This window comes from Aspergillus sclerotioniger (genome assembly GCF_003184525.1).
Source record: "Aspergillus sclerotioniger CBS 115572 chromosome Unknown BO94scaffold_4, whole genome shotgun sequence".
Taxonomy (NCBI): Eukaryota; Fungi; Ascomycota; class Eurotiomycetes; order Eurotiales; family Aspergillaceae; genus Aspergillus; species Aspergillus sclerotioniger.
Genome location: NW_020290994.1, coordinates 887,705 through 908,614, shown reverse-complemented (window position 1 = coordinate 908,614; position 20,910 = coordinate 887,705). Strand labels below are relative to the sequence as shown.

Sequence of the window (20,910 nt, the reverse complement as noted above, 5' to 3'; positions counted from 1 at the left end):
CATCGTGAAGCATTGAGATTCTCCAGAAGCAAGGCAAATGATGAAACCGGTCCGCTATGCGCATGAAGTCGCCTCCTGACATGCGACATTACGAAAAAGTCGGACAAAAAAACATGGAAAGTCCGTTATCGATGTCGATCGAAGCAGACTAATGCAACATGACAGATGCGAAGCGGCCAAGAAGTCGAGATGGCGACTGTCTGGTGGATTTAGCGGCTGGATGCTGTCATCGCCCCCGGCTATCGTGCAATCGTTCTCCTCTCCTCTCCTCTCCCCTCCCCTCCGCTGCTCTCGTCTCACGGCATTTCCGGCCCAGATGCGATTCTCGCAGGGACTGGAGTCCGGACCTCTTTGAAAGCTGAATGAGCCTAGGCAATTTTTCTGCGCCCAAGAAATCATGGTAGCCTTCGGATCTTATCCCAACCATGGATCGTCTCTCTAACTCCAACCAAATGTCTATAGTATCATATCAAGATGCAACATTATCTCAACTTCCCCGCATCGCTTAAACTAAGCAAGCACCTCATCATCCTTATCATTTCATTTTAACACCCTAAATGCAAGATAATCGCCCACAAGCAATCACGCCATGGGTTCCCGCAATGAGCATCGCATTGTGCCTGTACCACCTCCCTCACTTCCCCCATATCTTGTCCATCGCCGTACCTATATTATAACTCCGGGGCACCACCAAGAATGGCAGATAGAAGACACTCAGCTGCCGACTTCACATTGTGTCCCATTGACACTCCCTGCCAACCACAATGGGTTTCTTACCCTTCACTACCAAAACCACGGAAACGGAGGCGACCTCGGAGCAATCCAGCGACAGACTCAGTGTCATTGACGATGGCAATCTACAATTTACCGCCGGTGGGGGTGCCAATTCCTCCAAGCTTACGTACCAAGAGGCGAGCGGTGCTCCGATCGAGGCCAAATCTCCCCTGGGGTACTCGGTAGGTGCGGTGACGGTTATATTCTTGAACTTGAGTATGATGATTGGAACGGGTGTGTTTTCGACTCGTGAGTACTTCTACTTTACTTTTTCAAGTATCTCTTAAGTTCTGTTGCGTGAAGACAGTCAAAGTTGACTGAATATAGCATCTGCCGTCCTCGACGGCGCCGGATCCGTCGGCCTGAGTCTCTTCTACTGGGTGATCGGGTTCTTCATGGCATGGAGCGTGTTGTCCGTGTACTTGGAATACGTATCCTATTTCCCTAGTAGATCGGGCTCCGAGGTCGTGTATCTCGAACAGGCATACCCAAGACCAAAGTACTTCTTCCCGACAGTGTTTGCGATGCAGACGGTTTTGTTCTCGTTTAGTAGCAGTAATGCTGTTGGTATGTCACCCGAAATCACACTAATGAGCAGGGCTAATGCGATGGTATACGAACAGTGCTGGCGGAATATCTATTCAAGTTGGCGGATGCAGAAACGACCGCTTGGAAGGAAAAGGGCGTTGCTGTGGCAGTGTATACCGTTGCTACGCTATGTACGTTCCAACAATGGGATCAAATTGATGTGAATCTGGGCTGACTGCATCTAGTGCTGAGCTTCAATACCAAGTGGTCGCTCTGGCTAGCCAACGCTATCGGTATTGTCAAGTTGGTCACTTTGATCTTGTAAGTGGATCTAGTTATCGCTTTTGATCGCATTAAAACTAACGAAACAGCATCGGAATCACCGGCCTGGTCGTCCTTGGAGGCCATACCCCGGTGACAGATCCTCTGATCAACTTCCGTGATGCCTTCTCGGGAACATCTGGAGCATCTGTGTACGGGGCAACCAATGCTTTGGTGAAAGTGATGTTTTCGTATGCCGGTTACTCGAATGCGTGCAACGTTGCGAATGAAGTCACAGTACGCCTACTCTTCTCTTATCATAGACTGATACCGTGCTGATACGGATAAACTCTAGAACCCTGTCAAAACCCTTCGCTGGAGTGCGCCTGCTGCCCTGTTCCTCACAGCCGTGCTGTACATCCTGGTCAACATCGCTTACTTCTCCGCCGCCAGCAAGGAAGAGATTCTCAACTCGAGTGTCACAGCAGCGAGTCTCTTCTTCGAGAAGGTCTTTGGCACGTCAGGTGCATCCAGAGCTCTGAACTTCTTGATCTGTCTCAGTGCATTCGGAAACCTTCTGGCCGTGTTGATCGGCCAATCCCGCATGCTGCGAGAATGCGGACGGTATGCGTTACCCAACCTCTACTACCAACATCCATCACTAATCTCAAATGCGGACATGTAACAGACAAGGCGTCCTCCCCTTCACCGAGTTCTGGACTTCCACTCGTCCATTCGGAACACCCTTGGGCCCATACTTCCTCAAATGGGCTCTTACAGTCATCATGATCCTCGCGCCTCCAGCCGGTGACGCCTTCAACTTCAGTACGTACCTACTGCCCCTCTTAACACCCCCAAGCAACATCCTAATCCATTGCCTCAAGTCGTCGACCTAAGCATCTACCCCTCCAACGCCTTCAACTTCCTCCTCGCAGTCGGTATCCTCATCACCCGACACCGGCGCAAACGACTCAACTTCCCATCCTCCGGATACAGAGCCTGGACAGTATCAGTCTGTTTCGCCATCTTATCGAGTTTATATATGCTCGTCGCGCCATGGTATCCACCCAGCACCGGTGCAGACGGCGGAGACGTAAGCTTTTGGTATGCGACGTATTGCGTTGTTGGAATTGCGATGTAAGTGGTTCTTTTCCTTCCTTCCTTGGCCCCCTCTCTCCCTTTTACTCAACTTCATTAAACCTCCCTCAGTCACCCCCTCAAGATGAAACTCAAATTATTGATGATAATTCTCTAGTATCGCCGCCTGCGGAGCTTACTACTACCTGTGGATCAAGATCCTCCCGCGCCTAGGCAAATACGAACTCCGCCAAACAATCATCACCGTCGGCGGCGACGCAACAGCCCATAAGCTAGTCCGCGTTCCCGTTCCACAAGTCGAAGAATGGGACCGGGAACACGATGCCACGGGCCGGGCAATGAGAAGAAATGTCGTTCAAGAGGAAGTCCTTACGAAATCGGATTTAAATGCCTGAACAGTCAGGAATGTTTTCTCCGGATTCTCTCTCTCTCCTTGGTAGGGCAGGATAGTGCACAAACTAGATCTAGAACTAAACGATATCATATCTTTCTTCGACCTCTTTCTTGTCCTTCTTCTTGAGCGGTATGTATGACCACCAAAGTATAACAAATGCTACAGTAAATGGAATATCAAGAATATTATACTCTATATAGTCCTTAGATAGGCATTAAATCTTTTGGTCTAGTTGACAAGTGGGGTGATTTCGTGCAATAGCAAGGAATGGAACTGGATGCCTTGGCAGTTTCTAATCCTGAAGTAGTAGTAATAATCATGACATGCTGAGAACTATCCACCAGACTAACACATCATCAAATGCCTTATACGCGTCATCGTGTTTTATGGGCGTCTACACTACCCATATCCTTAGTTAAAACAATATATTATGAACTAATGCCACTGGGACTGTCTTACCTTGTGCTAAGGCCCCTGTGCCAGCCTTATTCCTCCAACCTGCTCAGGGCCCATTAACCTGAGAAGGTCTTTGGCATATGCGGAAGCACTGGCCGCTGCGTATGGCTGCCATTCATCCGATCTATGAGTATCACAGTAGTCGCTTATACCCCGGATGAAAACACAAGGGAAATCGATCAGCGAACCACCGGCCTCCATCTCCAGACATGCGACACCCCAGGAGTTGCGTAGGAGATCTCGTAGTTTAGTTGAATTCACATCGCGATCTGCCGAAGCAATGAGGCCATAGTGAACCTGTGGTTCGTCTTTGGTTCGTTGAGCCCGCTTTATAATCTCACCGGGGTCACACCTGCCACAGTCAGATTTCCCTCCGACATGATTGTACACTGCATTGAACAGTTGATCGGGGTCATGACCAGGGACGGAGTAGTGTATTGGATAATGATGAACTTCGGTGAGTCTTGTAAATGCAACTTCGACATTCGATAGCATTTTCTCTTTTCCTTTTGAAAAGCGATGGTCGCATTGAAGGCGCTCTACTCCACTCATCAGAGCATTGGGGGGCGCAGTCAGGCGAGATTCGATCTCGGGGGAATTCTCATCCTTCCATGAGGGTGCATTGTAGTTGATGACACCACCTGCGATAATCACGTCAGAGGTCTCCCTAAGATGAAGCGAGATCATCACATACCATGTTTTCCTGTAGGGTAACTCACAACCACATCCCCCAGCCGAATGTCATTGCTTGGGTCAAGATGGGCCAGATCCGGAGCTCCTCCACCCACGCCGACCAGCAGACCAAAGCGTATATTGTGAAAGGTGCGGATGAGATGAGCGACTGCTTGGCCCATGGGAGTGTCGCCACGAATTGATGGGGACGCAATTACCACATTGAGTTTCCACATGCGCCCAAGGACATAGACATTATTGTCGCCGAATAGAGGCTCTAACGGGTCATCTTCTTCATCTAGCAATGCGCGTGCAGCGTCAACCTCGCAGGCAAGGACGCATACCCAAGCTACCGTATAATTGTGATGGGCGAGGTGTCTAGCCACCATGTTTTCCAAGTCTCAAAGATATAATTCGAATTCTAAAAGAAAAGAATGTAAATGTGTACTAAAGATGATTGGTATCACGAACTTGTGATAGGAACTGGAGGAGACGAGGTTCCAAGGGTCAAGTTGAAGGGAAGAATTGAAACATCCATGGATAAAGAGAAAAAGAGAGAAAGGGAAAGAGGGAAAGAGGGACGGGCCCCTCCCTGAATAGGCAGGTGGAACCATCATGACCATTATAGTATTATTATTACTTTCTTTCCACAATTAAAGGAATAACCACATCCCAACCCGCTTCACTTTGCCAAACAACCCCTTCTCATTCCTCCAGGATGACACCAATCCATTCCCATCTCTCCCTTCATCGTCATCATCATGATCACCATCAACCCCCGTACCCTGCATGTGCACCAAATTATACCTGTCGGTAAGTAAGTCCATAGCACTGAGCTTCACAAACTTGGAGCGCTTGCACAACTTCCACCCCACAAACATCACCAACATAATCGGCAACTCAATATAATAGGACACGAAGTCGACGGCTTGGAACGTGGGGCTGAAGCATGACCAGCCCTGCACGAGAATGAGGACGATGTTGAGAATGATGGCAATGATGGGGCCGAATGGGTATGTCCAGTTCTTGTATGGGAGGAGATGTTCAAGGTTTTGGTGGTGGATGGCGGCGCGGAAGCGCAGTGAGGCCAGACCGATGAAGGTCCAGGAGAGTTGGTTGGAGACGCCGACGATACTGGAGGTGGTATTAGCATTGGTCTGGGAGGGATGGCGATGGTAAGGGGGTGGTTACTTTTGCAGCCAGGACCAGAGTTGGCCGGCACCGATGTAGCTAGCTCCGAAGCAGAGACCGCTGATCACCGACGTGGCGAGCACGGCCACCCAGGGCACTTGGAAGCGGTTCAGATGGCCAAAGAAGCGGGGAGCGTAGCCGTCGACGGCGAGGGTGTAGAGGAGGCGGGATCCGGCAAAGAGGGCGTGGTTGGCAGCGGAGATGACGCTGGTCATGATCACGGCGTTGATGAAACTGCCGGCCACGGAACTGCCGGCTTCGACAAAGACAATAGTGAAGGGGCTGGTGGTGGTGGTTTCCGAGGACAGGTCAGGGTAGTTGTATGGCACATCAAGACCGATGAGGATGATAGAGACGATGTAAAAGAGGATGATGCGCCAGAAGACGTTGCGAACGACACGTGGGAGGTTCTTTGAGGGATCTTTCGTCTCCCCAGCCGTGATGGCGATGGATTCGGTGCCGCCACTGCAATGGTGGTGTTGTTAGTAAGGGATACGTTGGAGATGGTTGATGTCAGGGACATACTAGGCAAAGGATGCGGTGACGAAGACCGAGGCAAACCCGCCAATGCCACCAACGAAGGGGGCATCTCCGGTGTGGAAATACTTGTCGCCGATGTATTGATGTTGTTTGTTTCCACCGCAGTTCACAACAATTCCGAGGATGATAAAGATCTATCAGCGTTAATATGAAGAGCAACAAGAGAGTCGGCGGGGGGACATACGATGATGGTCACCACCTTGAGGAGACTGAGCCAATATTCAACCTAGCAATAGTCAGCGATTGAATCTTGTGAGATTGAAGCTGACTTGCCTCTCCATAAACCTTCACGGACAACATATTCAACGCAATGACAACAACCAGGAAGATCAAACTTATTGCCCATCCCGGGAAATTGTCCGTCCAGTACTCGAGAAGAAGTTGCAGCGCAATGATATCTGATGCAGTCGACACCGCATCATTGAACCAGTAGTTCCAAGTAAGAGCAAAGCCCAGTGCATCATCAACAAACCGACTAAGCCCGTCAGCTTCAGATCAGGATGATCCCGAAGGCAAATCACTCACCCGGCAAAGGTACAGAACGAGCCCGCAACAGGGATGAACGCAGCCATTTCACCAAGAGACAACATGGTCACGAAGACAATTGCACCACAAATGGCGTAGGAAATAAGCATGGATGCGGGTCCACCCGTGGCTAAGGCCTTGCCTGTTCCCAGGAACAGTCCTGTGCCAATGGTGCCCCCAATGGCGATCATCTGCACCTGACGGGCAGAGAGCCGACGGGCAAGTTTGTCCGCATTAACATACTGAGCGTCTGAGTCCAAATAGTCTGCAGAGGTGTTGGGATCTTTGGAATTGGGGCCTACAGGCTCCTGGGGAGCTGCAGGACGCTGCTTTTCAATGTCTTGAGCAGCCATGCTGACGCCTTTGACACGGGATCTAGACTTGGGCCAAGTTAGCTGGGCCTTGGACAGAGGGACCGGACCCAGCCCGATCGATACTCACCAGTGATTAACTCTCAGCCCTATAAGACAACTGACTGACACAGGCAGACCGCACGTGATCCACCGCGGAGACCCAAAATTGCGATCAAAAGACACTAAAAAGTGATGGCTCGTCGGGACTATACAAGCCGCATACACGAACGAAGAGAAGAAATTGGACGAAAAGCGCATCCCATCGGATGGCATCTATTGCACCATCACATCTCTGACGCTGGAAATTTGCAGTCTAGTGGATGACGTGCTCGAGAGGAATTACGTACCGCGAATGGGCGAGTGTGTGGAAGGGCGAAGGAACGCCAGCAGTCGTTCGATGGAAATTGCCGATGACAGGCCGGGGTCCCCACCGCTCGGCAGATGGATTTATTACAACTTACGGAGTAGTACACAGTCAGGTGATCGCTTCAAGAAGGACGGAATCACAATTGCTCTATGTACATGGCGATGCTGCCGGAATCTCATAAACTTTTGACATTCTCCGCTGATGAACAAAGAAAGAAACTCAGGCCGAAAGGTATATATCCATTGAAGATGACACAACGTAACCACTTCTCCACCAGTCCACTCATTACACCCATCACCCCAGCAAGCCCGCAGCCAGCGACTCCAAATCTTCCAACGTCTGGATTTGCTCGGGTGCTTGAGACTTCTTGGCCTTCTTGGGCCGGGGCTCTTCCTCGCTCGACTTGTCCGCGAACGAAACCCTGGCTTTCTTGTTCGGACGGGGTGCCTCTTCTTCCGCTTCGGACGCGGAGAACCCACCGTCCATATCGCGGTCCTCGTCTTGGTACGAAGGAAGCTGGACCAAATCCCCTCCTTCTTCTTCCATGGCAAGCAGCTCGCGCTCGCGAGCCTTGCGCTTCTCCTTCTTCTCGCGCTTCTTCTGCTTGGCAACCTCCTTGTCCTCCACATCCGCCTGCCGCGTGCGCTCCGTTTCCTCCGCCAGGAACCGAGCTTGCTGCTCCTTAGCGTCACCCTTGGCCTTGAATTGCTCTTCGTCCTCCATCTCGTAGATCTCATGAGCATTGCCCTCATCGTCGTAGACCAGCTTCGTACCCTTGCCCTTGAATTTGAGGAGCTTCTTCTTCGACTTGAGCAGCTTCTCGCGGCGCTTGGAATCGATGACCAGTGCTTCCTTGCCATCGAGTTGTACCACCTTCGTCTTCTTTGACCCATCCTTCTTGCCCTCGTCCTCATCCTCCGAGCTAGATCCTCCAACATCAAGGTCCTTGTCTCCTGCCTCATAGCGACGCTTGACGGAGAGGAAGTCGTCGTCTTCATCCGCATCCTCTGTGGCCTGAATCGACTCGACCATCGTGCCGTCGTCATTGATAAGCTTGTGGTAGTGGTCGGCCAACACATCCTGGTTCCGCCGCTCAAACATGCGGTCATACTTCGTCCGCACCTGTGGCTCTTCCTTCTTCGCCTTCTTCTCGCCGCCTTCCTCGTCAGACTCGTCATCGCTGGAAGCGTGCGCCGTAGCCCGCGACGCGTTCTTCCGCTCCTTGGTATCATCACCCTTGATAAACTTGATGCGGGGCGCACCCGGAAGACCCAGACTGGCCGCAAAGTCGTCCAGCTTCAGCTCCTTGATGTTGAAAATCTCCTTGTCTTTCTGGACGTACACCGATTTGGCGTAAGAGATGAAGGCTTTCTGGCCGAGATACTTCAACTCGGGATCCTTGAAGCACATGTTCTGTAGCTGATCCTTGACACTCTGCTGCTTGTTGGCTTTGATATTGATCCGCTCAACTTGGACCTTCTTCTGCTCGAGGCGCTTCAGCATACCCTTCTCTTCACTGGGGTCCAGGAATAGCACGGCGCGACCATCACGTTCGTATCTTGCCGTACGACCCACACGGTGGATATAAGTATCGGCATCTTCAGGACAGTCAAGTTGGATAACCCAGTCAACGGCCGGGAAATCCAGACCACGCGCAGCAACATCAGTGGCGAACAAAACGGCGTGTTGAGCCTGTGAGAATTTGGTAGTGATGTCGAGTCTTCCACCCTGCTTCTGTCTACCGTGGAGGTGCATCAGCGGAATACCGGGCTGCATGTGTCGGAAAGATTCGTAGACAAAGCGCACTTGCTTGCCTGATGAAAGGAACACAATGGTCTTGGACTTCAAATTGCTCCGGATAAAACTCCACAAAACATCAAGTTTCTGCGCAAGTGGCGTGACAACGTAGTGTTGCTGCAGCTTAGACGGTGTTGCAGAAGAGGCCGATTCGTGGACAGCCACATACTGAGGATCCTGCAAGCTCAACCGTGCCAGGTCCGACACCTTCTTTGTCTGGGTAGCACTGAAAAGCAACGTCTGGCGCTCTTGCGGGAGATGACCGATGATGGCGTCCACGGTCTTCTGAAAGCCCATATCCAAGATGCGATCGGCCTCGTCCAACACAAGCATCTGCAAGTTGTTGGTTTCGAAGAAAGAGGTCTGATCCAAGTGTTGCAGCATACGACCCGGTGTACACACCAAAATGTTCATCCGTCCCAGCCTATCCTGCTCCTCGCGCAGACTCTTTCCACCAATAACCAGACCCGCGGAGAATGTATGATAGCGACCGATTTTGCGAAGAACTTCGAAGATCTGGATAGCAAGCTCACGGGTGGGCGAGAGAACGAGGGCGCCCAAACCATCGTGCTCCGACCATTGCTTGCGGTATAGGTTCTCCAATATGGGGATCAGGAAGGCCAGCGTCTTGCCGCTTCCTGTCTTTGCGGCACCGAGAATATCCCGACCCTTGAGCGCATGGCTGATCGCACGGGACTGAATATCCGTCAACGTCTTGTAGTGGGACGATGAAAGTCCAGAGGCAGTCGATTCGGACAAGGGTAGATCGGAAAATTGTTTGACGGCTTCTTTGACATCGAGTTCTTCGACCTTCTGCACGAGGGTGGACAAGTCGTCTTGGACACGCTTGCGCTTCAGATTGCCGGCCCGCTGGGGGGCTTTCGAGGGTTTTCCATTGCGGGATCCGTTGATGGGAGCCATGGTGGGCTCGCGAGGGTCAACTTTCCGCGAGATCGACCAAAAACGAAGAGATGCAGATGGATCGGAATAGTCTTGTTGCTGAACAGAAAGCGAATCTGGACAAGGCCGGGCGGTGAAGCAACTTTTTTCTCCTGCGGAGAGTTTAATTTGGCGGGTGCCTGCTTACTCAGCAGAGCGATAAGCGCCGGCTTATCGTCCGCCCGTTGGCCATCGGCACGCATGCGACAGTCCAGACCCCGTGGCTTCCTTCATTCACAACGCTCTCCCACACACCATGGCTTCCGAAGAGCAAGATGCACTAGATGCGCTTGAGAGAGAAGCATCGGACTTTGTCAAGGTACGCCGTCTTGATTTCGCACTGCAACAATTGCCCCCAGACTCACCTATGATAGGATGCAGAAATTGACCGTATTCGAAAAGCGTTCACCTTAGACGCGTGAGTTATAGCTCTGCCATACTCCGCTTGTTTTCCCTATGTATGTACTGTAGGAGCTAACAGTGAATTCTTCCCCAACCAGGTACGCTGTCCTCGATCTACAGCCGGGTGTCACGGAATCAGACATCAAAGTTCAGTACCGCAAAAAATCCCTCCTCATCCACCCGGACAAGACCAAAAACCCTGCGGCCCCCGATGCCTTTGACCGCCTTAAGAAAGCACACACGGCGCTCATGGATGAAAAATCCCGTACATATCTAGATGAGTGCATTGCTGATGCACGACGACTTCTAATTCGCGAACACAAGTACACGTTAGACTCGCCGGAGCTGACGACGGAGGACTTCAAGAAGGAATGGCGCCAAAAGACCGTTCAGGTGCTCCTGGAAGAAGAGGCGCGACGACGGAGACAGGCCAAGGCCAAGCTCCAGGAAGAAGGACGAGAGAGACGCAAGGAAGAAGAAGAGCTAGAGGCGCGCAAACGGAAACGGGACCAGGACAAAGCTTGGGAAGATAGTCGTGAGGAGCGGATTGGCAGCTGGCGGGATTGGCAGAAAGGTGTCAAGAAGGAAGGTGACAAGAAGAAAAAAAAGAAGATGAAGGTTTTGGGATGATAAGAGGATCAGTTGGCCTGCATGACTCGCACTGATTGTTCTGCAGGCCAGTCTGGTCAACCGGCGTTGTGCGGATCTACTTGGAGCTGTTATACTGTGGTCATTATATTGTCATCATCATCGCTATTGGTGTTCTAGTGCTTGTAGGTAGTCATTAGCGGCGTTGTCTCCTATAATAGTATGAACGACACTTATCCTGGTTGATGCCAATAAGATGTTGTCACACCCCCACCGAGTTGACCCTGGTCCTGGCGCGTAACCTGGTGACCTGGATCATGAGGGCCAGATTGTTCCTGCTGGTGGTCGGGATGGAAATCATATCAGACGCGATAAGAAAGCGGTCAGGCGGGATGCGGGGCAGAAAGAACATTCCAGTCAGCAGCAGCCATCAAGCCAGCCGGGCTCCTTTTTATCTCCCCTCCAGCTCAGCTCTCTTCTGCTGCTGCTCTCCGCAATCATCCGTGTTTGTGCTTGATTGATTCTATATTCGTCTTCTTCTTTATTACTACATTTATGTCCGTTGTTTCACTCCTCTTCCAAGACAACTACATACACAGTATACACCCCGAGTTCTTGAACCCGGGATAGATTGCATTCGGATATCACCGAGATAAACCACCGGATTACATCCACATCCACATCCACAGTACACAGTCATCCCTCCACCTGTCTACTAACCATCTCCACCACCCACCCACTCACCCCTCCCTCGCTCCTCAACCACCTACACCACTCCCACCACACAACCCATACAAAGACAGCGATGACCGACTCAATACTCTCCTCCCCCAATGGAGCCACCGTCGCCGCAACAATCACGACATCCCCCACCTCCAACCACCACCCCACCATAACATCGTCCGCAACCCCGAACTCGTCAGACCAATTCCCCTCATCCACCACAGCCTCCCTATCCACAATCATCGCCGACTGCCACCACAAAGTCCACAATTTCCTCGCGGAATCTCACCCTCCTGACTCCCTCCTCTCTGCCGTGCAAGCCCAAACCCGCATCTCCCTCGACGTCGTCTCCGCCGCCCTCCACCGCTACCCCCTCTCCGAACTCGCCCTCTCCTACAATGGCGGAAAGGACTGTCTCGTCCTCCTCGTCCTCTTCCTCGCCGGTCTGCACCCCCACCCGGCCCCCGAACACGGCGACCTGACCTCCATCCCGGCCATCTACGCCCTGCCCCCAGACCCCTTCCTCGACGTCGAGGAATTCGTCCAATGGTCCTCTCGCGCATACCATCTCAACGTGCTGAAGTATACGACGGACCCGCCCCGGACAACAATCAAATCCACCTTTGAAGACTATCTGTTTGTCAATCCAGGGGTGAAGGCCATCTTTGTCGGGACGCGCCGCACCGATCCCCACGGTACCAAGTTGACGCACTTCGATCGCACCGATAGTGGCTGGCCGGATTTCGTGCGCGTGCATCCCGTCATTGATTGGCATTATGCTGAGATTTGGGCTTTCATCCGTCATCTGGGTCTGAGGTATTGCTCCCTCTATGATCGGGGATATACCAGCCTGGGCGGGACCGCCGATACGCACCCCAACCCTAAGCTGCGGGTGGAAAGCACTGGCCAGGAGGCGCCCGTGCAGCAGTATAAGCCCGCTTACGAACTGACCGAGGATCTGGAGGAGCGACTGGGCCGCAATTGATCCTCGCTGTCAGTATAACCCACCGTCCAGGTCATGATGCCCGATTCCGGGTCAATGCTTCGTATATAGAACCTTTGGGGCACGACCCATGTATTCTCCTCTTCATATACTTTCTGTCATGAGCGGCCCTCCCCCTTTTGTCTTGTTTCTTACTCCGGTTCTCATACTATAGACACATACACTAGCTGCATGGCTTCAACTCCGGGCAGAATGACGTTGGGTGATACCTTGGACCGCAGTTGCATAACAACTATCATTAACAACCTGTAGACTGCGCTGATGACTTGCTGGGAAGAAATACAAATGCGCGGCTAGACAAATGCAGAGATACCACCCGTGCCTCCCGAATCTGCAAAACTCCCCTCGCCATAACTCCTCGGAGCCAGGATCCGGCTGTAACAGATACATACTCTTATATCAGCATCATTCTGTTTAACATAGAACCACTGGTGTCGTCAAGAAATCAAGAACAGATAATCCCCATACAACAGTCAAAAGCTCAAGAATCCCAGCACAAAACTTTTAAAAGGGGCAAAACAAGGTCACAAGAAAACCATATGTGAGAAATCCATACACCCATGTAAACCATGTAGACTTTAACGTATTGCCAGACATCCTTGCTGTCATGGCAGGATGTCTCATGAAAAGAAGAAGGAGCAAAAAGGCGACCCATACAAATCCTAAGGATCGCTCCTGAGAGCATCAACTCTTGGTGCTTGTTGGATGACGCGAGAACAAGAAAGGATACAAGGAAAAGCAGGAAGACTTGGTACATCAGAGGAAGGCGGCACTGCACTTCAAGTGTCACGTCTCAGATGACCGACCGGGGCGAAGTCACAATGACCTCCTTGCGAGAGGAGATCGGCGACATGGATCCTGCCTTGATCTCCTTCCGAGGACTGGATCGTTCGGAGCGAGTTTCAATGCAGGGGGTGGTGGGAAAAGCAGCTTTGGAAGAAGAGCCGGAGGTATCTTCAGCCCAAACTCCACGTCGTCCACGGTACAGGGGAGTGTTTTCCAGTCCTCCTGCTCCGTTCCTGGAAGACCACGAGTTGTACCTCATGTTGCTGGCCTGGTTCTTCGCCAGGGGAAACCTGCTTGTCTTGTCAGTTTGGCCCTAGTGCATAAAAATTACTCTGTACATACGATGGGGAGATGGATGTCGCCGGAGTCCAAGCTGCTCCCACTCCAACAGGAGAAACATAGCTAGCCTGCGAGTTGGGGCTGAGATGAGATGCAGTCTGCTGAAGACGGTTAATAGAGGGCGATGGAGTGGAACCCTGGACTACCTCGACCGAATAGTTGTATTCGCCCGCACGATAAGCGCGACGCTCGTTGCTTTGCTGCTTGAGAAGTTTCTGGGCTTTAGTATCTGCGAAGCGAAGGAGCAACTTCACGCCATCTTTGGCGACCATATTATGATATTCAGACAGCACATGCTCCGCGATCTCACGGGTTTCAAAGCTGTGTGGGTATCAGTATACTGACTGTACGTAGGTTTTGAACAGAAGATACCTACCGTGCAAATCCAACCTCTTTGCTCACTCCAGTCTTTTCGTCGCGGCTGATCTTCTCGGATATTACACGGTACGGCTCAAAGTGATGACGGAGATCCTGCCCGAGGATCATCGGTTAGACTTGCATCTCATTGGTATGTCTGCTTGCTTACAGCCTCTGTCCATTCGATTGGAATGTTGGTGCAATAAATGTTGGTGGATGTCTTGTCTTCGAGATCTTTGAGACGGGAGTTGCGGGATTTCTGAATCCTGTCAATCTCTATAATTCGTAGATAGGCAACAACCGATATCTTATACCTGGGCGAAGCTAGCTTGATAGCCAAGATAGAAGAACCCCCGAATGCAGTTTTCGCAGGATTCGAAATTGTAGTACTGAACAAACCCAAACCTATTAGTGCGGTTAGTCGGAGGCGTCAATAGTAAGGGAAGATAAACGGAGGGACTGTGTTTACCCTTTGCAAAGGCCCGTGTCCAAGTCCACAATTGCTTTGCATCTATCGATCTTTCCGAAGCGGGAGGCATAGGCGTGCAGCATCTCATCTGTAGTCTCTGGAAGGAAGCCCCGAATGTAGACATTGGTGATGCCCTCTCGGTTCTCAAGACATTTGGCAAGCGTCAGTTCAGAAGGATTAGTCCACATGGCAGGCACGGCCCGTGGGATTGGTGGATCTTGTTGAGTCAAGCTTTCCAGGTCCTGCAGAATATATCCAGTGGGCGTCTTCATCATCTGGAAAGGTAGACATGCTGGTCCTGGCTGGGGATAGCCATTGAAGCCATAGTTGGGCAGTGCAGGGGCCTCCATGTTCGGGGTCGGACCATGATAGAAGTCCCCGGCGGGGTTTGGAACCACCGGGCATGGAGAGGCCAGGCCTGGATAGATGCCAGTCGCGGGTAGATACGGGTTCTGATCGTAAGGAAGACCGCCGAAGATGGTTCCGTTGGGCAGAAGAACAAGCTGGTTGTAAGGAGGCACAGCTACCGGCATGTTGCTCTTGATACCATTGTACTTGGCTCCTGGACGCTGACCCTGGATGTTCAGGCCCCCAAACAGGGTGGACAGACCACGAGTATCAGGAGCCTGGCCGGAATCAGAGACAGCAGTGTGCATAGCGCCGGACCTAAATAAATCAAGCTCTGTAGCAGTTGTTAGTCTCACCGGTCTGGAGGGAAGAACGCCATGAGAAGCACGCGTCAGGACAACAAATGGAAATGAGTTGTGATTGAGGGGAACGATTCCAAACAGTAGACAAACAACACGGCACTCACTTGGACTAGTAGGACGGTCGGGTGAATTTGGGGAATTGGGATCTATAGTAACCATCAGCAGGAAACTCCATCCCGGGTCTTCACCAGACGGGCATACACGATAATAGAGCGACTAGGGAAGACGGCAGTAGTAGTTGACCAGCACGCAACGAATGACTGGAAGACGATGAAGATGTGAGAGCTGGAGATAGTCTTGCTGGAGGAAGCGGAGCCGGAAGAGAAGACGGCATAAATAGAAGGTTGTTGTTGTTCGTAGCAACTGCCTTCCTGGCCGAGGCCGTCGGGGGCGCGCCACTCGGGGCAGGTGCTGAGAGGGTGCCTCTTGCCTTGCTCCAACCCCCGTGGCCAGGACCGTTGCCTTCTGCCATTCTGCTCCTGATGGCCGATATTGCCACTCGGTGCGATACTTTTCGGGACATTTGTGTAGTAGTTGCAGGTGTGAGTGCTAAGGAAGCGGAGAGAGATTCTATCTAGGATGGTGTATCTACACGCGTGAGAGGCTGCTTACAGGCTATATATACTCAGCGTGCCTTTGTGTGAGGGAGGGCTCCGCAAGGCGACAGCTTTTCATTCGTGATCACTTGGAAGCGGAGACACGCCGAGACACACGGGTCTACCAGTGCTGGAGGTTGGTGTTGTTGTAGTGCTGGTGGTGAGCCTTCCACCGGGCCTGTGCCTCTGTGCTCGTCTAGTAGTAGTAGTAGTAGTAGTTGTGTTGTTGTTGTTGCTGGAAGGTATGATGGATATAGTGCGTGTCCCGACCTTGTCTTACCATCACTGATCATTATTGCTATCCAATTTCTTAGCTGCTACACTTAGTGTAGTCTTCGCAAGGCTTCTATCATGACCTTGACGTCGTCAACATTCATCATACCCACCGAGTTCACGATTTCCTCCTGCACACTTGGCTCGCAAGTCAAAAACCGCTCGATAAGCTCTCCATCCACAAAGCGATACGGTTCTTTGGCTTCCCGCACCATACTGCGGAACCCACGGAATTCATTGAACGGCATGTTCCCCAGCGACTCGACCTTGCCCGCCATGGTCGCCTGTAGACGCATTAAGAAATCCTGGTGCTCTGGGTTGATGATGGCAAAGAGATAGATGGAACCTTCGACCTATTGGAGTGGAAGACATTGCGTTAGTCAGAGAACCCAAGCGCGGAAGGGTTGGGAGCGATTGAAGTGCATACCGTGCCTAGAAAAGCCCTCGGGGTGACCGTCACACTGGCCAACTGTTGGATGTTGACCGGTCGGATGCGGTTGACCATTTCCCCCAGCGAGATCTCGCCCGTTACCTCTAGCCGGCGCTTGTCGTCTTCCTCCACGCCGGTCAGGTTGCGTCGGAGAACGATCAGGTTACCTTCGGCGTCGCTTTCCAGGAATGTGTCCTTGGCAATGCAGGCGACGCCCGTGGCCCAAACGGTCTGGAAGTGACGAGCCACCTCTATCAAGGCATCATTGGTTCCATTCTCGCCTTCCTTGTACTCCACCAGGCAGACACTCTTCATCAGATCGGCGACGGCGATCACGTTATCTGTCACGGTCACGTCGACAGGGGCAGTCGAGGTCCGATAGCTGGCCAGTTTCTCCAGTTTCATCGCTCCGAAGTCATTGTTCACCACCTTGTATATCACGACCTGCACTATATGAGCAACCCGGAAGTGGTACGAAATAAAGGCCAGGCACTTACCGTCTTAACAAGAGCGGCCACAATTTTCTCTCCCAGCATCGCCAAGGCGCGACATGCCCCTTTGACGGGCAGTTCAGCGACCTTGGTTAGTTTCCGACCATTGTCAATTTCGAAGACCAGGATCCGACCTCGGATTGACTCCTCGCCCTCCTCATCCAGGTATGCTGTTCCCACGACGAATCGATCTTTGGATATCTCTCGTCCGTTTTCGTCCTTTCCGCCAGAAAATTCGGCGCGAATGACACTCTCAACCAACTCCTCCGGTCGCAGGTCGAAGGCGTCAAGGCGACGGAACAGGATCTCATCAGCCAGCACAAATCGGCTCTGGACCAGCTCTGCTCCGTCCTCTAATTTGCGCTCTATGGTACCGATACCGAAAGCCTTTTCGGAAGGCGAATACGCAACTCTACGGGCAGTTGCACCTATCGGAAGTGTCTGGATCTGAGTGGTTCTCTCCTTGTCCACTAGAGCGATCTTCAAATCATGACTCGTCGCCACAGCAATCGATCCAGGGTATGCTTCTGAGTTGAAATGGCATACCCGAGAGGCGCCCTCCGAATTGACCGCGGAGTAAATGATACGACCCTCCGAGCCGTATATTAAGCTGGGGTTCTCACATGTCGCGAATACATTATATAGGCCATCACCTCTGGGCAACTTCTTGAAAGTGGGCTGCTCCGAACCGAGAATTAGCCTGTTCATTCCCGTCAAGGAGTAGTCTGTCGGATCAAAGGAGTAGGTGATGACACTGCCATCTGCCATCGAGATAAAGAGCGTGGATGGGCTATTCGCAAGAACATCGGCAACAAGCACAGATCGCGGGAAAGCCTCGCCAGCCGGGCCAACCGATGTTGTATGGAGCTCCGACAGACTTCGGAGGTCCAATACCGAGACCTTGGCCGATTGTGGAAAGCCAACAATACAGACTCCGGCTGAAGACAAGGGGACCGTGACACCAGAGACCTGGCTATCCGCGCCAAAGTCCTTCTGAGTCACGACCTGGACATCATTGTTGATATCGAGAACCGTCATAAGTTGACCGCCGTTAACAAGTACGATCGAATCATTATTCGCAGAGGCGGCCGTGATAACCAGCTGATTCGGGGGGGTCCATTCATTGGTGACCATGCCCCCTTCAATATCTGCGATGAGCACTCGCCGTTCCGTGACTTGCAATATCCTCCCACCGGGTAGGTTCGTAGCAAGGAGGGTGTTCTCCGAGAGGCTGAGTCCGAGGAAGTTGTCCAACTCTTCAACTTCGCCATCGAAACTGAAATGGAAAACTCGCGTCTCGTCGACAAAGGTAACGAGGAGTGTATCTAAGTACCCACCCTTGGTCGCAATCTGCAGCCCGAACAGGTCAGTGATGAGCTCCATCTCCCCGAGTACACCGAGCTCTTCCATGCCGACACCACTGCGTACACTCCTGAGCGTCCCGTCATCAAAGGCACCTGAGCCGGTGACGATGCGAGCCTGGCCCGATGAAAACTCGTGTGTCTGGCTCTCGCTGATACGGTTCCCGAGATCCATAATGGTGAAATCAAGAATGGGCGCAATATTCGACAGTGTCTGAACCACTTCCAACGAGCCGTTACCGATTCGGAGAACCTGCGAATCTCCCTGGTGAGAGCCTACGAAGATGACTCCGCCCCCGAGGTATATCAGCACCGAAGCTCTAGCCGTGTTCCCTAAGTGATCTAGTTTCCAGGATTGAACTTGGCCGTTTGAATCCAGAACTAGCATCAGGAAAAATAGTCTTCCATAATCATCAGCTAGAAGCCATCTCTGACTATCTACCTGCTCCCAAGCCACGAATATCGTGGCTTCATCCAGAGGACGCGATACAATCTCGTTACTATCCGTGTCGACATACTTGATAGAGGTCTCGCCCAGAACAAGAAGACCACCTAACCCAGTCAGCTTTGAGCAAACACGCAATCATTGAGGTCAAATAACAAACCTAACGGAGCGGGAACTGGTATGAGATGTGACGCGCCCAGGTCCAGTTCCTGTGAAAAACCATCCAGCGACTCCTCGAACGCGGCATCTGCCCCGGTACTTGATGTAGCCGCACTGTAGTGCAGAGCCCTAACCTTGAGCCTCACTTTCTTCTGGTTGTCCTCGTATAGCAACGCCAACCGGGGCGGCCCCGACTGGACGTGCAAAAACGCCGACGAGCGCACAAACAGCTCATCGATTCTCGCCGTTGTCGGTTCCCCCAACTCGCCTACCCGGGGCGCATCAGGACCCGAAGGCGGAGCAACCTGTCTCCCTCTTTTCTTACTGGGCAACTGCACAATCGGCACCACGGCAATCACCCCTTCATAAACTTCCAATGTCATAAACCTCCCACTCGGATCAATCAAACAACGATTCCCTGTCTGGGCCTCCCGCGACGAAGGGTCGGAAATATCGACATAATCCCTCTCCGTCCGGACCTGATTCCTCGCGCTATCCCACGACAATGTACAATACGTATAATGATCGGTTCCGACAAACAAATGATCCGTAGGCGAATTCGCGGGCGCAGGAAGTCGAGCTAACATGGTCACTTTCGCAAACAGGGAGCACGACGCAGCCAGGCTGAGTCCTTCAGGCGTGAGCGAATATATCTCGAGGCGGTTTGCTTTCCTATCACCATCATCCCGCAACAATCAATTAGCTCACTCAATCCTCAATCAAACAACCCAACCCATCACCGATAAACCAGAGAGAAAAACGGGACAGAAAGAAAGGACCACCAACGCAACAACCAAAGCCTCCGCTTCCGCATTGAAAAACCGCAACTTGAGCGCATCCCGAATGCTACTCGCCCGATGAATCGGCACCACGTAAGCCATTTTCGACACCCAGACACAAATCCACTCAATCAACCGTTCTGTTCCGAATAATTCTCCTTCAAACCCTCATCCACCATGCACCAAGAACCATGCGTAGGCGGTCGGCGGCGTAGCGTTCAACCTTTTCTCCCACTGCGGGGAATAACCGACGTCAACAACAATCCGTACCGGCGTGTATTGGTACCAGGTTGTTACTTCTGTTTATCTTCCACTTCAAAGATATATATGAGATCGCTGCATCTCTCCTTTGCTTTTTCGTGGGCTCCGCGGAATCAGGGTGGTGTGGTGTGGTGTGGTGTGGTGTGGTGTGGAGTGGAGGAGGGGAAGAGATGAATGGGATGGGGATGGATGGATGGATGCGGAGCTTGGCTGGCACAGCGTAAGATTAAGATTGATTACCTTTACCTACTGATACCGGGATGACGCTGGTCGCCGGTTTGGGTGGATTGCTTAACTCCGGGTTATTGCCGAGCATGGCGGGCTAACTACGGAATAATAATACTTATCAGGGATCTTGCTTCGCTCGTCAGGGATTTTTGTTTAGTTGTGTTGTGCTGGATATTTTATTAGTTAGTACTTTAGTGGATCAGTTGTGATTAAAATATTTCAGAAATTCGGTGCTACTATGCTCGGTATTCATGCCGGACGGTGAATGGCCTCGATATCCAATGATCGCTGACTCAGGGATATCTGAACGACAGATATCAGACTACCTACATTATGAAGGAGCAAAACTATCAATGAAATATATATATCTATCCAATTTGTAATATAATTAAACTGCTTGTCTTCTTTGTTCTCTGGGCTCAAGTAACCAGATATCATTATGCCCATACGACATTTTTCGCAACAATCATGATCGTCTATCCTGTTCTTTCAACACTAGCTGCCACGCTTAGTCTAAAATACCACTTGAATGCGTGGCTGACCATGCGGGGCACAAAAAAACAACACTAGGCATACATGAACCACGCCAAGCAAAACAGATGAATAGACAAAATC

General features: G+C 51.7%; 9 protein-coding genes across 9 annotated transcripts; 3 read left to right on the top strand and 6 right to left on the bottom strand.

The window, feature by feature from the left end:
* Positions 1 to 764: 764 nt before the first annotated feature.
* Positions 765 to 3,056, top strand: BO94DRAFT_509304 (high affinity methionine permease; the record flags this gene model as incomplete). Its single annotated transcript, XM_025609695.1, has 9 exons — positions 765 to 1,023; positions 1,102 to 1,341; positions 1,398 to 1,493; positions 1,548 to 1,623; positions 1,674 to 1,860; positions 1,919 to 2,187; positions 2,252 to 2,388; positions 2,448 to 2,700; positions 2,819 to 3,056. 9 exons carry the CDS (start codon positions 765 to 767, stop codon positions 3,054 to 3,056), a joined length of 1,755 nt encoding a protein of 584 aa, XP_025471441.1.
* Positions 3,057 to 3,520: 464 nt separating this feature from the next.
* Positions 3,521 to 4,572, bottom strand: BO94DRAFT_610138 (purine and uridine phosphorylase; the record flags this gene model as incomplete). The annotated part of the gene is made up of 2 exons (XM_025616604.1): positions 3,521 to 4,152; positions 4,206 to 4,572. The coding sequence occupies 2 exons, from the start codon at positions 4,570 to 4,572 to the stop codon at positions 3,521 to 3,523; spliced, it is 999 nt and encodes a 332-aa protein (XP_025471440.1).
* Positions 4,573 to 4,782: 210 nt separating this feature from the next.
* Positions 4,783 to 7,158, bottom strand: BO94DRAFT_509303 (amino acid permease). Its single transcript, XM_025609694.1, has 7 exons — positions 6,881 to 7,158; positions 6,440 to 6,819; positions 6,188 to 6,389; positions 6,099 to 6,140; positions 5,900 to 6,048; positions 5,375 to 5,839; positions 4,783 to 5,317 (listed from the first exon to the last, which is right to left on the bottom strand). Exons 2-7 carry the CDS (start codon positions 6,790 to 6,792, stop codon positions 4,837 to 4,839), a joined length of 1,692 nt encoding a protein of 563 aa, XP_025471439.1. The 5' UTR covers positions 6,793 to 6,819; positions 6,881 to 7,158; the 3' UTR covers positions 4,783 to 4,836.
* Positions 7,159 to 7,400: 242 nt separating this feature from the next.
* dbp4 (RNA-dependent ATPase HCA4) lies at positions 7,401 to 9,984 on the bottom strand. Its single transcript, XM_025606626.1, has one exon. The coding sequence runs from the start codon at positions 9,875 to 9,877 to the stop codon at positions 7,454 to 7,456; it is 2,424 nt and encodes an 807-aa protein (XP_025471438.1). The 5' UTR covers positions 9,878 to 9,984; the 3' UTR covers positions 7,401 to 7,453.
* A 120-nt stretch (positions 9,985 to 10,104) lies between these two features.
* BO94DRAFT_531612 (J domain-containing protein) lies at positions 10,105 to 11,178 on the top strand. Its single transcript, XM_025610939.1, has 3 exons — positions 10,105 to 10,214; positions 10,270 to 10,313; positions 10,396 to 11,178. Exons 1-3 carry the CDS (start codon positions 10,152 to 10,154, stop codon positions 10,925 to 10,927), a joined length of 639 nt encoding a protein of 212 aa, XP_025471437.1. The 5' UTR covers positions 10,105 to 10,151; the 3' UTR covers positions 10,928 to 11,178.
* Positions 11,179 to 11,548: 370 nt separating this feature from the next.
* On the top strand, positions 11,549 to 12,773 carry BO94DRAFT_281245 (FAD synthase). Its single transcript, XM_025606627.1, has 2 exons — positions 11,549 to 12,601; positions 12,766 to 12,773. The coding sequence occupies exon 1, from the start codon at positions 11,691 to 11,693 to the stop codon at positions 12,591 to 12,593; it is 903 nt and encodes a 300-aa protein (XP_025471436.1). The 5' UTR covers positions 11,549 to 11,690; the 3' UTR covers positions 12,594 to 12,601; positions 12,766 to 12,773.
* Positions 12,774 to 13,317: 544 nt separating this feature from the next.
* On the bottom strand, positions 13,318 to 15,417 carry BO94DRAFT_563243 (putative RNA binding protein MSSP-2). Its single transcript, XM_025614347.1, has 7 exons — positions 15,377 to 15,417; positions 14,563 to 15,244; positions 14,408 to 14,498; positions 14,263 to 14,352; positions 14,113 to 14,207; positions 13,740 to 14,057; positions 13,318 to 13,687 (listed from the first exon to the last, which is right to left on the bottom strand). The coding sequence occupies exons 2-7, from the start codon at positions 15,216 to 15,218 to the stop codon at positions 13,405 to 13,407; spliced, it is 1,533 nt and encodes a 510-aa protein (XP_025471435.1). The 5' UTR covers positions 15,219 to 15,244; positions 15,377 to 15,417; the 3' UTR covers positions 13,318 to 13,404.
* Positions 15,418 to 15,770: 353 nt separating this feature from the next.
* Positions 15,771 to 19,908, bottom strand: BO94DRAFT_563242 (DDB1/RSE1 family protein; the record flags this gene model as incomplete). The annotated part of the gene is made up of 5 exons (XM_025614346.1): positions 15,771 to 16,494; positions 16,569 to 17,015; positions 17,069 to 18,975; positions 19,029 to 19,699; positions 19,814 to 19,908. The coding sequence occupies 5 exons, from the start codon at positions 19,906 to 19,908 to the stop codon at positions 16,192 to 16,194; spliced, it is 3,423 nt and encodes a 1,140-aa protein (XP_025471434.1). The 3' UTR covers positions 15,771 to 16,191.
* Positions 19,909 to 20,511: 603 nt separating this feature from the next.
* On the bottom strand, positions 20,512 to 20,874 carry BO94DRAFT_281161 (uncharacterized protein). The gene has a single exon (XM_025606625.1). The coding sequence runs from the start codon at positions 20,740 to 20,742 to the stop codon at positions 20,545 to 20,547; it is 198 nt and encodes a 65-aa protein (XP_025471433.1). The 5' UTR covers positions 20,743 to 20,874; the 3' UTR covers positions 20,512 to 20,544.
* Positions 20,875 to 20,910: the final 36 nt, after the last annotated feature.

Excerpts from the sequence above, each read along its gene's own strand:
- BO94DRAFT_281245 (XM_025606627.1), top strand. The coding sequence starts at position 11,691 with ATGACCGACTCAATACTCTCCTCCCCCAATGGAGCCACCGTCGCCGCA.
- BO94DRAFT_281161 (XM_025606625.1), bottom strand. The coding sequence starts at position 20,742 with ATGGGCATAATGATATCTGGTTACTTGAGCCCAGAGAACAAAGAAGAC.
- BO94DRAFT_531612 (XM_025610939.1), top strand. The coding sequence starts at position 10,152 with ATGGCTTCCGAAGAGCAAGATGCACTAGATGCGCTTGAGAGAGAAGCA. Across the intron at positions 10,215-10,269 it reads AAGCATCGGACTTTGTCAAG|GATGCAGAAATTGACCGTAT; the intron begins GTACGCCGTCTT and ends CACCTATGATAG. Across the intron at positions 10,314-10,395 it reads AAAGCGTTCACCTTAGACGC|GTACGCTGTCCTCGATCTAC; the intron begins GTGAGTTATAGC and ends TTCCCCAACCAG.
- BO94DRAFT_563243 (XM_025614347.1), bottom strand. The coding sequence starts at position 15,218 with ATGCACACTGCTGTCTCTGATTCCGGCCAGGCTCCTGATACTCGTGGT. Across the intron at positions 14,058-14,112 it reads AAAGAGGTTGGATTTGCACG|CTTTGAAACCCGTGAGATCG; the intron begins GTAGGTATCTTC and ends ATACCCACACAG. Across the intron at positions 13,688-13,739 it reads GCGACATCCATCTCCCCATC|GTTTCCCCTGGCGAAGAACC; the intron begins GTATGTACAGAG and ends CAAGACAAGCAG.
- dbp4 (XM_025606626.1), bottom strand. The coding sequence starts at position 9,877 with ATGGCTCCCATCAACGGATCCCGCAATGGAAAACCCTCGAAAGCCCCC.
- BO94DRAFT_509303 (XM_025609694.1), bottom strand. The coding sequence starts at position 6,792 with ATGGCTGCTCAAGACATTGAAAAGCAGCGTCCTGCAGCTCCCCAGGAG. Across the intron at positions 6,049-6,098 it reads TCAAGGTGGTGACCATCATC|ATCTTTATCATCCTCGGAAT; the intron begins GTATGTCCCCCC and ends TAACGCTGATAG. Across the intron at positions 5,840-5,899 it reads GTCACCGCATCCTTTGCCTA|TGGCGGCACCGAATCCATCG; the intron begins GTATGTCCCTGA and ends CCACCATTGCAG.